Below are 19,057 nucleotides of genomic sequence, written 5' to 3' on the forward strand. Positions count from 1 at the left end.
ACACAACTCACATAAGATGAATGTTCCTTTGCTCTCGTTTCCACAAGGCTCATCTTAAAATTTCCAAAATGTCCCCTCTCTAGACCTCAGGTATTAGACCAAGACAGTAAAAGCCCTTAGTGTTTGTTACATCCTCTTGTCTTTTTCAAAAATTATCACATGTAAAATGTTTAATCAATCAACAGTTGATAAGTTTATCAAAAGCTTTAGAGTTGTTTTATTTTTTTTTAATTTTTGATAACCCAAAACATGTCTATTAACAGGCAAATGCATAAAGATATTATCCACACAATTAAATACTACATCAATAAAAAGGAATGCACTATTAATATACACAAACAATATGGATGAATGTCAAAAATACTGTGCTAAAGAAGCCAGATTTTTTAGACTACATAAGACATAAGTGTATTTACATAAAATTCTACAAAGTGCAAACTAGCCTGCAGTTTTGTACCTGAGAAAAGAATTGTTGAGAAGAAGAGAAGGATTACAAAGAGCAGGAGGAACCTTTTGGGGCAATGGATACATATACTATATTAATTATGGTAACAGTTTCACAGATGTATACAAATGTCAAAAAAAATACTAAATAGTATACTTTACATAAGCAGTTTTGAAGATAATGTCTACCACAGCAATGTTTAATAGTAAAAAAGGGGAAGCAATCTAAATGTCCATTTAGTTGACAGGTTGGTAAGTAATATATTCACCAATGAAACAACAGAACATTATGCAACTATTTAAAAAAAAATGTAATGATGGTGGGCACACTTCTACTTCATTAACAGGCAAAAATGTTTTATATAGTCATTTGATAATCAGCAAAATCAAAAATATTTCCAGCTCTAGAGGAAAAGTAGTTAGATATCATCCAATTTTAGAAGAGATAAGGGAGATTAAATCTGGTCTAACACCTTCATTTTATACACAGAAAATTGAGACCTACTTACCTGCATAAAAAAAGTAGACCTTCCCATAAGATCACGAAGCTATTCTAGTGCATCATCCTGACTTCCCTTCTAACTCCTTTCTCAGACATATGGCATGCCTCAGTTCTCTGACACATTACCCCTTGTGCTTTCTCCCTACCATGTCTGCAACTAACTTGTTATTATGATCTTGAGGCAAATAAATTAAACCCTGAAACCCCTTTAGCCAGTTGATCTACAGGGTCATCTTTAAATCCATGATTATAAGACTCCCTAAGGTGCTAAAACCAGTTATATCCGTATCAATGAATTCCTAGTATAATGTCTGAATATAAATATATAAGATAGCAATACTGCTTATATAGATTACCTATCTGATCTCCAAATTAACTATGTACAAAGGACTAAGTGGTATTCTTACCTTGCCATAATTGTTCATACTTCTATGTCCTAGGAGAAAGTGCTTTTTACTACCTAAGTACAGAATTGAGCAAGTGTGAATTTAAAGCTGATAAATACATGTGGTTATCATCATCACATATAAATATCAAAGCGCCTAGAGAAGTTATTGAAACTTTTCACTGCAAATTGTCTCTGTGTTCTGGTACTGCCTCAGAAGCCATATTCCCTAAGATTCTCCAGAACAGCAATAGCATTTTCCATGGTGGCTTCATACATTTAAGCCTATGGTTGCAAAAATAGTATTAAAAGAAGGATAGCCAAACTCTCATCAGAATGTCTACCCTAAGTTGGTATACTTCACCTGTCATTTGCTTCTGCTGAAGATAAACATACAGGGATACTAAATTTACTCAAGCATATACACAGTGATCTAAACAATCACACGGTAATTCAGCTGTGAAAATAAATTATTGGCACTTAAGCAAATTATATGAAAATACTAATATACATTAAAGGAATGTCCTTTCCCTCTTAATTAGTTATAAAGTAGAACGTCTGGGGCGCCTGGGTGGCTTGGTGGGTTAAGACTCTGCCTTTGGCTCAGGTCATGATCTCAAGGTCCTGGGATCGAGCCCCGCATCAGGCTCTCTGCTTGGCAGGGAGCCTGCTTCCCCCCATCGCTCTGCCTGCCTCTGCCTACTTGTGATCTGTCTGTCAAATAAATAAATAAAATCTTAAAAAAAAAAAAGTACATAAGATAATAAAAAATTAAAAAAAAAAAAAACAAAGTAGAACATCCACTGCTAAATATAGTGAGGAGAGAATTTGGCTTAAAACAACAATAGATGCAAACATGTCATTTTAGAAAGGCCTTACAGATTTCAGAAAAGCCTCACAAGTCCTTGGAGTAATGATGAGTTTACAGCTTTCTTCCCTGAGTAAGGCAGACGAGCACATAGTGAAGAACACAAGATCGACTATCAAGTAACGTAGGTTTTCTAAGCCTTAATTTCCCTCATCTATAAAGCCGGGGAGAAGGAGATATGATATGTGTGCCTACTATACTTTATGGTGTTACTATAAAGATTAAATGAAGTAATGTAAGCAAATAATTTTACATAGTGCCAGGACACACAGTTAATGACTGTTTTTACTACTACAACTACCAGTACCATAACCTTAGGTATTCTACACAAAGAAGTTAAAGAACCAGTTAAAAGTAAGTTATCCACCCATCCTCTAGAAGAGGAAGGGGTAAGCAAATGATAGCTGGCTCAACAACTCAGTTCTTTGGTCTGCTATTCAATATTCAGCTATTTTTAAATAGCTGAAAAAAAGATTACAAACAAAGTCACTCTAAACATTACTATTTTTAAGCTCTAATACCACTACTGGTATATAATAACAACAACATGAAAAGGTCTCCTTAGCATGAACATTATTTTTTTAATGAAAAATATATATATATTTTTAAAGATTTTATTTATTTATTTGACACAGAGAGAGAGATCACAAGTAGGCAGAAAGGCAGGCAGAGAAAGAGGGGGAAGTAGGCTCCCCACTGAGCAGAAAGTTCAATGCCGGGCACGATCCCAGGACCCTGAGATCATGATCTGAGCCAAAGGCAGAGGCTTAACCCACTGAGCCACCCAGGTGCCCCTTAATGAACTTATATTTTAATAGGACAAGTAAAAAACAAGAAATGAAATCGATGGTAAAGTTAAATGCCAAAAGGCATAGAAAACTCAGTCACATCCAATGTCACTGATCCTCCAGGCTAACTTGTCATTTTGGGGGGAAAAGAAAAGTTGATGTAAAGGAAGGTATTTGGAAGTTACTATAAGATGGAAAGTGGAAAAATGCAATTACAGGACAGGAAGCAATAAAAGTGCAAAAAAGAGCAGAATATGCTCAACCTACTTACAAGTAGACAGAAGGAAGGAAATGAGAGAGAATATGTAATAATAATAGAAATCATAATTCATGGGAAGTGTAAATCGGCAAAGGATAAAGTTTGATCATAATACAAATAAAAACAGGTGTTCAAAATCTGTCCATTACTCTCCTCTTCTCCCTTTCCCATAAGGCCTTGTTTGATTTTGAGAAAACATCGTAAGGAAAATGTTTCAAGATTTCATTAAGTGTCTGTAAAGAATCTGCTCCAGATATTAAATAAAATTTGGAATGCTAAAGAAGCAAAAGAAACAGAAATCATGTTTGGAGAACTTGTATACCCTGACTGGAAAGGTAAACCTGCAAGAAGATTAAATTACTAAAAAAAATTACAAAGTAACATACGAATCAAGTAGATAGTAATTCTGTTGGCAGAAAGAAAGGAAGGCAAAGGAATTCATATTCCAGCTTATGAAGAAGGACTGTAGCATGGTGCTTGAGAAGTCTGAAACACCAGCAGGGTAAACTGGAAAAGGAATCAAACAGGGATGAATAAATATAGGCAAATAGCATTAAAAATATGTACATATAGATACAAACAAGTAGCATTAATGAATTTGTGAGTAAGTAGCTAAAAATCATAATGCACCCTATCTAGAATAATTATGCTATTTTCTATAGCAATCCAACATCAGAGATAACAAGCAGTTGGACAGACTGAAGAAGTATGGAAACTGTCAGAGCTGATAGAGCAAAAAGCCAAGATGGTTAGGCTTTCCAGCATATTATTAGGAGTGAGAATGAAATTACTGACAATAAATTCCTGGCTGTAGAATGGAAAATGAAGCCAGAAGGAAGTTGCCAAGTTAGGAAAATAGGCAAAAAATGAGACTAGTCTAATTATAGTCAAAAATAAAATATGAGTATTCAAGAGGCATTATAAATTAGAGGAATGTATTTCGGTGGTATTTCATTAAAGCATTCTCGTGACTGGATGACTGTGAATATATGAACAATGGTAAAATTAAACAGTGAAGTACAAGTACATTTTCTACTCTTAAAATGCAGAAAAAGAATTCTCCCAACAAATTACAATCATGTAAAAACAAGGATAGAGGACAAAAATCCATCATGATAAACCTAGAATCTCACCAAGCTGAAATAAAATTATTTCAAGATTCCAAAAAGAAATACTCAAAGAATTTAGAGATACAAAAATATCCAAAATAATCCTTAAATACTACACAGTACTACACAAATACCCACCCTGAAATTTACAAGAAATTTCACAGGAAAGCCACACACACAAAGGCATTATAGCATTAAATGACTGATTATCAGAATAAAGAATTTCCAATTCAATCAGAGTTGGTTGACTCATAGTTCAAATAGAACTGGTTGTACCGTATCAACAAAGTAGGCATGGACTGAAAAAGAAATCAACTCTTCATACAGGTCTACTATTTGTTAAATTGAGACTCTGGCTGTGAAACTCTTTTCTAGCCTGATTAATAGCTTAGGAGAGAAAACAGTTCAGGACTCATGTCTCCACATACTTTTAACTATTTATATGTCTTATTGCAGAAGGCTACTTAATAAAATTTAAGTACTTACTAATATCATCTTCATGATAAATGACAGAATGAAAGGGCAGAGTTCGGTCTTTAATATATCGCTCTGCTGGCTCAACATAAAATGTGCCACCACGAGTCTGGATGAATCCTTCAAATCTTCCATCAATAACGGACCCATGGCTAAAGCTTCCTTCTTCACCTGTTAATGAAAGGAACAAACACTTGAAAAATAAATTTTCACGTAAATGTTAAATTCGTTCTCCTTTAAAAAAAGCCATTCTTACATATCTTAACCCAATGAGCCACCCAGGCACCCCTTTTCTTACATATTTTAAAAACCTGAACAAATTTATTGGGGAAATTAATTTTCACAAAGAATATATCAAGCAGAATTTGAGATGTGAACAGCAACTAGTACGTAAAGTCTATTCAATTACTAGATAACAACAGTGAGAAGAGAACATCTTTTTCATTGACAATCACATTCCCAGCATCTAAGTACAGTACCTGGCAAGAATTCAATAGTCATTCAATAAATAATTGTTAAATTAACTTAAACTCAGAAAGAGGCAAACAGATCCACTGATAAAATATGCACTTCCAAAACACAGATATTAACGTTTTTTTAGAGGAGCACCCGGGTGGCTCAGTCAGTTAAGCTTCTGACTCTTGATCTCAACTCAGGTCTTGATCTCACAGGTTCATTAGTTCAAGAAGAAAGAAAGAAAGACAGAAAGAAACAGAAAGGACAGGAAAGAAAAGAAGGAAGGAAGGAAGGTAGGCAGGCAGGCAGAAAAGAAAGAAAGAAAATAAAGTATCTTTTGAGTTTTTGCTCTAATCACCATAAGTAATAAAGTTCTTTTCCCACCTGACATAATCTGTATGAAACTTTTGGCTTCCTTTTTTTAGAAATATATTTTTAAAATAAGTAAGTATCAAATATTTCAGAAGTAGTTTGAACAAAAGCATACCAAAAATCCTTTGTAATTTATAAACTGTCCCATCAATTATACTTCTCTAGTGAAAGAAAATACAGGATAAAAAGGCTATTTTGAGATATTCACAAAGAAAAAGAGGGCGTCAGCCATCAAATGATATGAAGAAATGAAAAGTAGGGGGATGGTGCATTAAAAGTTAAATTTACCTGTTAAAATTTTCTCATTAAAATAAGTATCAGGCTTTCCACAATTTCTAAACTGTAGATTAACATTAATTAACTGACTGTGAATTAACTTAGGACTAAAGTTAAGAACCCAAGACACTGGTATTTTAAACATGATTTCTATCTGCAAATTCATCTAGTTTTATACTCTTCTTGACCATCACCTAGCAAAGAAAGGTAGACACTACATTCTGCCAAGAAAGATAAATGATCAAAGGAATAATGGTTCAATATTGAAAGTTTAGACTGATGGAAAAACACTTTATAGAAAACTTGTAATTTATTAACAAAGTTTCATCTACAAGTAAGAAATTCTAAGTACAGAAATGCCTCATTTACCTGGCATAAAAAAAATAGGAAAAATTTTTAATAACTTAATTTTCCATAATGTTATGATTTTGAGTAAAGATCTTATAGAAATGAAATTTAACTTTCAGTTAACTTTGTCTTAATAACTGAGAACCATCTTGAGTATTTATTAATATAGTTATAACAATATTTTGAACCTCTCTAATATCTCCAGAAGATTTGACTGTTCTTTCCATACTACTAAACTGTCAAATATAACTTTTTCTTGGGTTAAGTGTACTCCCCATAGCCCTATTACATTTTTTTTTTAAGATTTTATTTATTTATTTGACAGACAGAGATCACAAATAGGCAGAGAGGCAGGCAGAGAGAGAAGAGGAAGCAGGTTCCCTGCTGAGCAGAGAGCCCCATGTGGGGCTTGATCCCAACACCCTGGGATCATGACCTGAGCCGAAGGCAGAGGCTTTAACCTACTGAGCCACCCAGGCGCCCCACCCTATTACCTTCTTAATCAGTTTAGTAAGGGAAATTTGTTAGAATTGTGAACACAGTAGTTTGGAGCACATTCTAAGGTCTTTTCAGAAATCTTCATGAAGTCATTATACACATCTGATCAAATCTCAAAAAGTCAGTTCAGAACTGAGCAGCAGGTAGCTCCAAAGATTATGTGTACCTCTGTGGCCCCCTGTTCTTCACGGCCCTAGGGCTAAGGCTGGAGTCCATCTTGTTCTGAGATTGAACACCAGCAGTACCTTTCAAGCTCACTTCAAGAAACAGATAACTTCACACCACAGTAGGCTGCACAACAATGAAGCTTTAGAATTCTTTGTGCAGTGATGGAAATGATCAAAAAATAATAATACAAAGGCAAAACCTGATCTCTCCCAAATCTTTTAAATATCTAAATATTTTTTTCTCATGACAAGATTCCCAAAGTGTTTTGTTATAAACCACATTTTCATTTTTTAACAAATAAAATTTGGTGGTATTTAAAATCGAGACATACCATGTTGTTATTTCACTTTTCATTGCTTTAGCTGCTTAATATTTAAGCTTTGCTTCAATGCTACCTTTATCTATACTTCGAATCTTCACAAGTCTATTTCATTTTGTAGATCTGAATGACTAAAGTTGTTTCTCATCTGAAGTATGCTAAGACTTAAATGTTAAAGAATGCTGTATAACATTTATCCAATAAAGTCTTGATTTAAAAAAAAAAAAAAAAGAATTGTGAACACTGTAAATAGATTCTGAAGCAGGAAGGCCCAAAAAGGACTTTTCTATGAATGACTTTGTCCCTTTTTTTTTTTAAGGTTTCTTCTCTTTTCTTATAAAACACAGCTAATGCTTTGCTTGAAAGATCAGAAAATTAATGAAATCATTAAAAGCTTTTTTAAAAATCTAACAATCATATAGGTGCCTGCATGGCTCAGTTGGTTAGGCAACTGCCTTCAGCTCAGGTCACGATCCTGGAGTCCTGGGATTGAGTCCCACATCCGGCTCCCAGCTCCACGGGGAGTCTGCTTCTCCCTCTGACCTCCCCTCTCATGCTCTCTCACTCTGTTTCTTTCTCTCTCTCAAATAAATAAATAAAATCTTTTTTTAAAAAAAATCTAACAGTCATAGGTATTCAGAGAATCACAACTACATTTCTTTCAGAAGCCAGGCACTGTGTAATTCATTATTAAATATACATATAGAGATCGGTCCAAGGATTACTTTATTCTTCAAAGACTGTTATCCTTCATAATACATTTAAATCTCCTCAGGAATTATCCCACCTCTCTGGAATATATGCCTATACTTCAAAATATATGTGTTTCTTTGTACAGAAAAAAACTAAAGAAAGAGATCCTTCTAAGATTCAACTTACCATAAATATGTCCAGTGTAAATATGAGAGGTATCATAATCAAGTACTTTATTTGATGTTTCTACTTTAAATTCATCACTGAAAAGAGATGTATCCCGCTTCATTCGTAGGTTGAAATGTCTACAAAACAGGATGGAAAAGGATAAAAATGAAATTTAAAGGATCCAAATTTTAAACATTTTTTGTTAAAAGTTCTGCAATTTTAGTATATGTGCTGCTGAAGCGAGCACAAAAGTTCTGCAAAATATAAACTGTTTCACACCATTTGTTTACCTGGAAATATACAAGATCTTTCTTTAAAAAAATTTGCTCTAAAATTAAATCTAGTAGCTACAATGCAAATTGAAATTATATATAATTAAACATTAACTGTCTAAGACATATTAAAAATTAAATGCCAAAAGTCTGATTCCCACATTGTAAAACAAGTTAATTTCAACAGCAACTAAGTTGCTTGGATATAAAAACAAGCTTCTTGACCCAATTACTATTATTTACCACTACCTGTCTTTCCTCTTTAGTAATTCTGCAGCTTTGCCATTTTCCCCTACTTTTCACAACTTAAACAATACATTAAAAAGTGGGGGAGGGGAGTTGGGAGAGGGTGGTGTGGTTATGGACATTGAGGCGGGGTATGTGCTATGGTGAGTGCTGTGAGATGTGTGGACCTGGTGATTCACAGACCTGTACCCCTGGAGATAAAAATACATTATATGGGGTTTTTTTTTTTTTAATTAATAAAATTTTTAAAAAAAGAAGAAGAAGATAAGACGACTAGGGTCAGGAAGACTCCACCTCTTGGGGAAGGTTCTAACTACTTTCACTTTGTTATACAGGAGCAGGAGAGAGGAAACATCAGTCTCCATGACGGAAGGATAGGACAAGGAGACAGGAGGAGCCTGGCTGCCATCATGGCTGCAGTGCATTCTGAGTATCTAACTGGAAGGGCCATGGCTGGGTTTAACGCCCGGGTCCCACCGTCTGGAAATTCTTAATTTTTTTTTTTACAAATGGTTCCACATTTTTGTTTTGTACTGAGCTCCTTCAATTATGTACCCAGTCTTGAGGGAGAGACACTTTGAGGAGAGTTGTGACGCTTCAGTGTTTGAGCTGTTGACATGCTGACTGGAATCTAGCCCTGACTGACGTCATTTTGATCAGAAAAAAAAAAATTTTTAATCATGCTAAACTGTGTGGCAGTCAGACAACAAATTGAAGTGATAAATACATATTTTGTGGGTGAGCCTTTCTGAACTAATAAAATATTTGATTCATTAAAAAAAAGCGGCATCTATATTAATGACTCTCCTCAGAAAAGTAACTATGCATGCTCTTTCTTTTACATATACATAAACACACAACTCGTTTCAACTTCTATATGTTTTCCCTAGGGCTTCTAATTCTTCTAATTATCATTAGACCTTCCTCAATTTAATTTGAGAAGCCTATGATGACCAATATCAAAAGACCAATATCTTAGCCGAAATCTTACTCATTTTCAATGGTCCTCCATAAAAGACAAAGACCAAAATACTGAGGTGAAATTAAATAAAGAATCTAGGGTTTGAATCAAACTATGAATCAACTCTTATGCCTAAAATCAACTAGCCCAGGATTCTGATCTCTTAAATAAAGATAATAAATTCTATCTTGTAAAAGCCCTTTTAAGGATGATCGCTTATAATACATGTAAAGTCATTAACACAGCACCTGGCACAGAGGAGCTGCAAAACAAATGGCAATTAATTAGCTATCATTACTAAACCCTTAAATGTATTTCAAGTCTCTTCTGTAACTGTTAAAAGAGTCTGCACATAGCACAATTTCTCCCCTAATGAATCTGAACCAAAGTGTTCAATTAGCAACCCCCAAATGTTAGTAGGATGTAGAGTAACTGGATCCGCCACACATTGCTGGTAGAAGTATAAAATGGTACAATCACACTTCGGAAAACTGACAGTTTTTTTGAGGTTAAACATGAAAACCCTATGATCCACAATTCTACCCCAAGAGAAGTGAAAATATAATACGTAACTCCGCAAAAACAAACTGGACACAAATGTCCAAAGCAATTTCATTCAAAATATATAAAAACTGGAAATCAATTTTTCAGTTAGTATCAACAAGTAGAGTTTAAAAGACTGTGGCTTATTCATACAATGGCAAACCAAAAAATGCCAAACTACTAAAAATATGCACTTTTGTGAAGATACAAAAGAATATATATAGTATAATTGCATAGATACGTAATTCTAGAATAGGCAAAAACCTATCTACAGTGACAGAAAGCAGATTGGTGGCTGTCTGGGGTGAAGAGAGACTAAGAGCAAACGGGGATGAAGGAATTTTTGCTCACAGGGACATGTTCTATTATCTTGATTTGAATGGTGGCTACACAAATATATACATTTGTCAAAACCTAACTCACACTACACACATGAAATGAGTACAGCTGACCTTTCAACAACACAGATCCGAAGTGCATGTGTCCACTTACCCACGGATTTTTTCCCCCATAAATATAATACAGTATCGTTTTCTTAATAATATTTTTTCTCTAGCTTACTTTAAGAATACAGTATATAATACATAAGACATACAAAGTAGTATTCATCAACTATTTATATAATCAATAAGACTTCCAGTATAACATTCCTGTTGGATACCATATCACAAAGACTTCCAGTCTTATTGATTATATAATCGATAGTAGCTGAGTTTTGGGGGGAGTCAAAAGTTGTACAAGGCTTTTGGTTGTGTCAACGGGTTGGTGCCCCTAACTCCCACATTGTTCAAGGGCCAACTGTATATTTTCTGTAAATTATACTTTGTGCTTGCTTCAGCAGCACATACACTAAAAATATATATATATAAATTATACTTCAATAAAGTTTATCTTGAAGGGAAAAAAATTCATTTTTCAAGTAAATAAGGGTCAACAGGGTATACTCATTAGCTTCAGAAAGCTGTGTCCCTTTTTCAACTTTTTCTATTTTATATTTTCCTTAATTTCATGTCAATCTTGGTACTCTTTTATTTTGAGGTTGTATTCATTTTCTACTGGCCTCAAACTCTCACCAAAAAACTCCAAAAGCTTCCCAGGGCTGAGACAAAGACTCTAGGTTAGGAAAAGTATCCTTAGAGCCTTAAGTTTTCCATCTCCTGGCACAAGTAATCAAAAGTCAAACATACCTTCTAAACGGGAACTCTGCAGGCAAGGTTAAAAACAGACTACCCTGAACAAACAGGAATCCTGCCTGAATTCTTACTACACATCCTGACTTTTCATAAAATTTCTTCTGTTAACAGGAAATTCTTGATCATATGAAGGTATAAATAAATACATTATTTTTTGAAGGATCACAATATTTGAAAAATCATCAAGTTATCATTATATATACTTTTAACTCACTGTACAAATACTACCTGAAAAAGAGCATCTTTGCTAAAGGGACTAGAACACTAAAAGTCCAAGGGCTTAGTATATTTAATCATTCAAGATTTATTATTCAGCAAAATTATTATACCCTATAACCATTATAAGCAAGAGTATATTCTATATGCAAAAAGGGGGCAGAAAGAAGTTAAGCTCAGTATAAAAACAATCTATGCTACATTCCCTACCCCTCAAAAAATAGTTTTATATCACTTAAAATGTTTAAGCACATAGGAACCCTAGAGGAAGTTAACAGATAAAATTTAAGAACACTTGAAGTAGTTCCCTTCCAACCCTGATACTGGCAGTGTAAGAAAATCATCTCACATGTACTAAACATTATTCTCCATACTGATTTAAATTGGACTACACCATATATAAAATCAGTTCTCAATTACCATTCAAAATCAAGTAGCAGTATAGATAATGAAACAAAAAATCAAACTGAGATAATACCCCCACCAAATGCATTGCTTTTATTAACATTAATTTGCATCTAAAACATTTATCAACAGAAGAGGGAATGGTACAACATTGAGCCTGACAGGCAGGTAAATGGTAAAAACAAACAAGATTACTGGGCTTTCTATTCTGTCCCATTGATGGATGTGTCAATGGTACTGTTTTTGTGCCAGTACCATGCTGTCTTGATGACAGCTTTGTAATAGACCCTCAACTCTATGGTCAACTAATCTTCAACAAAGCAGGAAAGAATGTCCAATGGAAAAAAAACAGCCTCTTCAATAAATGGTGTTGAGAAAATTGGACAGCGACATGCAGAAAAATGAAATTGGAGCATTTCCTTACACCACACACAAAAATAGACTCAAAATGGATGAAGGACCTCAATGTGAGAAAGGAATCCATCAAAATCCTTGAGGAGAACACGGGCAGCAACCTCTTCTATCTCAGCCGCAGCAACATCTTCCTAGGAACATCGCCAAAGGCAAGGGAAGCAAGGGCAAAAATGAACTACTGGGATTTTATCAAGATCAAAAGCTTTTGCACAGCAAAGGAAACAGTTAACAAAACCAAAAGACAACTGACAGAATGGGAGAGGATATTTGCAAACGACATATCAGATAAAGGACTAGAGTCCAAAATCTTTAAAGAACTTAGCAAACTCAACACCCAAAGAACAAATAATCCAATCAAGAAATGGGCAGAGGACATGAACAGACATTTCTGCAAAGAAGACATCCAGATGGCCAACAGACACATGAAAAAGTGCTCCATTTCACTCGGCATCAGGGAAATACAAATCAAAACCACAATGAGATGATATCACCTTACATTAGTCAGAATGGCTAAAATTAACAAGTCAGGAAATGACAGATGCTGGTGAGGATGCGGAGAAAGGGGAACCCTCTACACTGCTGGTGGGAATGCAAGCTGGTGCAACCATTCTGGAAAATAGCATGGAGGTTCCTCAAAATGTTGAAAATACAACTGCCCTATGACCCAGCAATTGCACTACTGGGTATTTACCCTAAAGATACAAATGTAGTGATCCAAAGGGGCACATGCACCGGAACATTTATAGCAGCAATGTCTACAATAGCCAAACTATGGAAAGAACCTAGATGTCCATCAACAGATGAATGGATAAAGAAGATGTGGTATATATACACAATGAAATACTATGCAGCCATGAAAAGAAATGAAATCTTGCCATTTGCGACAACGTGGATGGAACTAGAGCGTATCATGCTTAGCGAAATAAGTCAAGCGGAGAAAGACAACTATAATATGATCTCCCTGATATGAGGAAGTGGTGATGCAACATGGGGGCTTAAGGGGGTAGAAGAAGAATAAATGAAACAAGATGGGATTGGGAGGGAGACAAACCATAAGCGACTCTTCATCTCACAAAACAGTGTTGCTGGGGGGAGTGGGGTTGGGAGAAGGGGGGTGGGGTTATGGACACTGGGGAGGGTATGTGCTTTGGTGAGTGCTGTGACGTGTGTAAACCTGGCGATTCACAGACCTGTACCCCTGGGGATAAAAATATATTATATGTTTATAAAAAATAAAAAATTATTAGAAAAGAAAAAAAAACAAGATTAAAAGTCTATCACAATCTATGAAACAGACAAACTACGAAAGAATAATTAGAAGCTAGATGTAATTTACTCCATTAATTAAGTCACTAAATTCCAATTCTTTAATTTTAATTCTACTACCATCAGTTTAATACATATCTTTATGCTATTTTAATATTTCTATGAATTATAACTTCTTCATAACATTCCTGTTGGATACCATATTACAAAATAATTAGCTAACCACATCCTACCTTCCCAGTTTCTCAACAAGCCCTGAATAAAAAACAATCTGAAAACATAATCTGGTTTTTTAATTGTTTACACTTTTGGTTCAAAGGATCAAAAAAACTACAGTGACCACTGCCTTATAAAAATCATTGTATTCTGGAAAAAGTTTGATGGTTCATTAAATATCAAACACAGAATTATTATATGACCCAGTAATTCTACTGCTAGGTATAAATACCCAAAGGAATTAAAATCAGGGACTCAAACAGATTCTTGTACACCAATATTAATAACAGCATTATTCACAAAAGCATAATATGGAAATAACCCAACTGTCCATCGATAGATGGATTTTTAAAAATGTACACGAGTGGAATACATATACAATGGATTATTCAGCCTTAAAAAGTAATGAAACGCTGGGGGCACCTGGGTGGCTCAGTGGGTTAAGCTGCTGCCTTCGGCTCGGGTCATGATCTCGGGGTCCCGGGATCGAGTCCCGCATCGGGCTCTCTGCTCAGCAGGGAGCCTGCTTCCTCCTCTCTCTCTCTCTGCCTGCCTCTCTGCCTACTTGTGATCTCGGTCTGTGAAATAAATAAATAAAATCTTTAAAAAAAAAAAAAGTAATGAAACTCTGTTATGTGCTACAACATGGATGAATCTTGAAAACACTTTGCTAAGTAAGTCAGACACAAAAGGCATACTATGGCATGATTCCACTCATCTGAGAGACCTACAAGAGGTAAATTCATAGAGATAGAAGGTAAAATAGAGGTTATCAGTGACTGCTGAGAGGACAGAAAAGGGGAATTATTGTTTGTTTGTTTGTTTGTTTTTTAAGATTTTATTTATTCATTTATTTGACAGAGATCACAAGTAGGCAGAGAGGCAGGCAGAGACAGAGGAGGAAGCAGGTTCCCCGCTGAGCAGAGAGCCCAATGTGGGGCTCAATCCCAGGACCCTGGGATCATAACCTGAGCCGAAGGCAGAGGCTTAACCCACTGAGCCACTCACGTGCCCCAGGGAATTATCGTTTAATGGGTAAAGTATTTCTGTTTGAAGACCTCCTCCTGTGTCTTGTCCTGCATCTCTAATTGGAAGCAAGACCCAGATACAAACACAATGATATGTCCAGAGACCATATGGTGTTGGTTATGATGCTATGGGCCCTCATATTTTCCAAACCTGCCATTTGCCAACTACTTTGACTGCAGAGGCACGTCCATTGTAGCCCATTCTCAATCAGCTTGTACTCACTTGGAGAGACATATGTCTAGGTTTGATGACCTGGCTAAACATGGTCTGTGTGCCTTACAAAAGACACTTCGTGCAGAACAGGACTGAACTACAAAGAATGTTTCCACTGGAATTGTTGGTAAAGACTTGGAGTTTACTACTTAGGAGGAGGCTGATGTATCTTCATTCCTAGAAGGTCTTGAAGAAAGACCACAAAGAAAGGTACAGCCTGTTCAACCTGCTGATTAACCTGAAGAAAAGGCTGATGAACCAATGGAACATTAAGTCACAAACCAACCAGTCTCTATGTGTATTACCAACTATGTAAGAATGTGGAGCACATACTGATGACAGTAATCTATACTTTGAACCAAAAGATGCAGGGTGGTCTTATGGTATGTTTTAGGAATCAGTCCAGATGTGTTTTTCCCAAGTAACTTGTCTGAAATCATGTAATGGTGTGCATTTTTCTTTGGGGATCTATATAATCATTTTCTAGAAAGTATAGTTATCTGTACTAATATTTTTGTATGAAGAACATAGTGTTTTGTGATCTTAAAGACAACTGTGAAGTAAAATTGTTTCACCTGCTTGTAGGGAGGAAAAAGAATTTCTGTTTGAGAAGGTGAAAAAACTCTGAAAATGGATAGTGGTGGTAGCTGCACAACACTATGAAAGGTACAACTGAATTGTTCACTTAAAAATGGTTAAAATAGTAAGTGATGTATTATTTTGCCATAATAAAAATAAACAAGTAAATATTTGTAAATTATTGTATTCAAAAGACTTGGAGAATAAGATAAAATTGTGTGGCCAGAGATACTGTTCTTGGTGATAAAAGTTCCAAAAGAACCAAGTGAGACAGTGATATTGCGAAGATAATGAGATTATAACAATCTTCCCAAATGTAAACAGGTTTACGATTTTCTCAGCATTTTTACCTATGTTACTATATCTTATCCTCAGAGTAACCTGCAAAGGAGTTGTGATGAGTATTTCTATCAAAGGGTATGACTCAAGGTCACAAGACTAGAATTAGGACTAGAACTTCAGTATTCAGCTGTTGCATCTTACTCTTTCTACGATACCACAAATGTATCTCAAGCATGTGATTTAAAAAGTCAAGCTAGGGGCGCCTGGGTGGCTCAATGAGATAAGCCTCTACCTTCGGTTCAGGTCACGATCTCAGGGTCCTGGGATCGAGCCCCATATTGGGCTCTCTGCTAAGTGGGGAGCCTGCTTCCTACTCTCTCTGCCTGTTTATGATTTCTGTCTGTCAAATAAATAAATAAAATATTTTTTTTTAAGTCAAGCTAATACACACTGAGTGCTGTAGTAGTCTTAATGTAGTATTATCAGTCTCTGAAAACAAGTCATCTTTTAAAATCTGAACAAATGCAAATAAGATAATGAAATAAAAATATAACCTTGTTTAATTCTCACTGAAAATTGTATAATACTACCATAAGAAATTTTCTTTTTTAAGGGTTAAGCCACTTTCAAGATTAAGGCTAACCTCTGTCTCCTTTTACTATGTTTCTTTCAGTAAGTTTAGTCTTATTACTATTATTATCATTATCATTATATAGCACACTGTCATCAAAGAAGAACTTTAGATTTTCTTTGGGAAGAAAGATGCTCTGTATAAAGAACATTACTTGCACCTGGAATGCTTTTCTACCTTTAGATTTAACGACTATACTGATTCTACTGATCAACAGTATTTTATCCCTCATATTGATTATAGTATTTCTACTGTAATTCTTTCTTGTTTTCCTCAATGGCATTATAGTAAAGATGTAAAGAACACAGTGAAAAAAAAAAGAAAGAAAAAAAAAAGAACACAGTGAAATTATAGGAAGGCAAAATCAGTTAACAAATAACAGTAATTTGAAAAAAATCAAACATTCCAATTCTCTAACTTCACTGTTTTGAGGATCTAGTTGTACCATATGATAATAATAGCTGGTTTTCCTTTCTAGGCTTTAGAAAAGCACTCTACATCTAAAGAAACAGTAGAGGTACCAGAACAACAAAATCAATTTTGTTTAGGATAGGTCTCTATAAAAATTTCTGGAAGTTTATGTATCCTCTACATCTTTATATGAAGAAGTATCTCTTCTATATATTAGAACACTAAGAATACAGAGTAAAAAGAAGTTGCCTTTGTCCATACAGCTGCTATTTTGGCTAAGGAGAGTATGGCTCTGATTTTCAGAAAAAAACAAGAGATAAAGGGTACATCCCTTGAACTGAAGCCATATTAGGACAAAAGGCCTCAACTAATGAAGTACCTTGGTAACACAGGAAAGAACCCTGAGAGCAAAAGCCTTGCTTAAAAGTACATCAGTATAATCCAGCAGTCCCAAAGACCAGAACTGTCATCATAAACAGAGGTCTATCATATCTAAATGGAACAGGTCTATGGTAGACCTGGCTCAATGACTCCTAGAAATAAAACTGTACTACTTAACAGGACATCCCTGAGGTCTCTAGATGTTATCTCTTAACATTCACTTTATTCTTAATAAAGATCCCTGAGTCTCCATCCAAATTATTTTTTAAGACAAGTTGTCAACATTTAATATCATTACTATGAGTCAAATACCTAGTTTACTCCCATGAGTACACTTTTTGAAACAGAAAAGTCCTTTTTTCAAATGATCTTTAAAAAAGTGTGTGTGTGTGTGTGTGTGTGTGTGTGTGTGTGTGTGTGTGTGTAAATCTACTTTTTTAAAGGATAAAATGAATGGGTTGGTAGAAGGGGAAAGGGCACAGTCAACCCACAGGCACCACACTGGGCAGCACCTGAGGCAATCACCCCAGAAATTCTAGGGCTATACAGTTTGAAAGATCTAGTTCCAGGCTTAACTGTTGTCCTTGAGGTCAATTACCCTAAATAAGCAAAACACATAGATCAGAATCCCCAATGAAGATAAAAGTTAAACTAAAACCTGAGCTAAAATGAGTAACTTTTACCCCGTGTAAGAAGACAAACAGGTCACTAGTTTAAGTCTTTCCCATACTAGGAGAGCCAAGGGGAAGAGTCCGCCATAATGGCATCATCGCAGAACACAAGACTACATGTATTTTACATTATGTGAGAATAAGATTTATCTATCGGAGAGGGGGAAAAAATGTTTCTGTAAACACCTCTGACTTTATGCAACTATGTTATGTTAACTAAACAAATGGCAAGCAAAACTACTGAATACAGGCATACCTCTTGTTTTTGAAGATTTTATTTTTAAGCAATCTCTACACTCAACATGGGGCCTGAACTTAAAACCCCAAGATCAAGAGTCGCATACTCTAACTGACTAAGCCGGTCAGGAGCCTCCAAGCATACCTCATTTGATTGTGCTTCATTTTATCGTGTTTTGCAGATAGTGTGGTTTTTTTACAAACTGAAGGTCTGTAGCAGCCCTGCATATAGTCTACTGGCACTATTTTTCCAACAGCTTTTGTTCACGTCATATCTCAGTGTCACATTTTGGCAATTCTCACAATAGTTCTAACTTATTCATTATTATTGTATTTATTATGGTGATCTGTGATCAGGGATTACAACGGCTAAAAGATCAGATGACGCATTTAGCATTTTTTAACAAAGTATTTTTAAATTAAGGTATATACTTTTTTTTTTACATATAATCCTATTGCATATTGAATGGACTACAGTATAGTATAAACATTAACTTTCAGATGTGCTGGGAAACCAAAAGATTCATTTGACTTGCTTTATTGCAATGTTTGCTTTACTGCAGTGGTCTGAAACCAAACCTGCAGTACTCCAAGACATGCCTCTATAAAACACTAAAACAATGATAGGATTTAAGAGTTATCCAGATATTTAACATAAATCAAACATACAAAATCATAAGGATCACCTGTATTATTAATTTCACAGATCAGATAAGGTTGATATGACCTAGATCATACAAATAAAATCAGAGTTTGAATCTGAA

General features: G+C 35.1%; 1 protein-coding gene and 1 pseudogene across 1 annotated transcript in view; one reads left to right on the forward strand and one right to left on the reverse strand.

The window, feature by feature from the left end:
- The window catches only part of ADAM10 (ADAM metallopeptidase domain 10), a 135,000-nt gene that overhangs the window by 70,064 nt on the left and 45,879 nt on the right, over positions 1-19,057 (reverse strand). Inside the window, exons 3-4 of the mRNA XM_045067498.1 lie at positions 8,146-8,264; positions 4,842-5,000 (exon numbers count right to left, since the gene is read on the reverse strand). Coding sequence (XP_044923433.1) covers positions 4,842-5,000; positions 8,146-8,264 — 278 coding nt within the window. The remainder of the gene's footprint in view (positions 1-4,841; positions 5,001-8,145; positions 8,265-19,057) is intronic.
- LOC101680166 lies at positions 9,056-15,374 on the forward strand (annotated as a pseudogene).

The sequence above is a fragment of the Mustela putorius genome, unplaced genomic scaffold (genome assembly GCF_011764305.1).
Source record: "Mustela putorius furo isolate JIRA1106 unplaced genomic scaffold, ASM1176430v1.1 tig00003896_pilon_pilon_pilon, whole genome shotgun sequence".
Taxonomy (NCBI): Eukaryota; Metazoa; Chordata; class Mammalia; order Carnivora; family Mustelidae; genus Mustela; species Mustela putorius.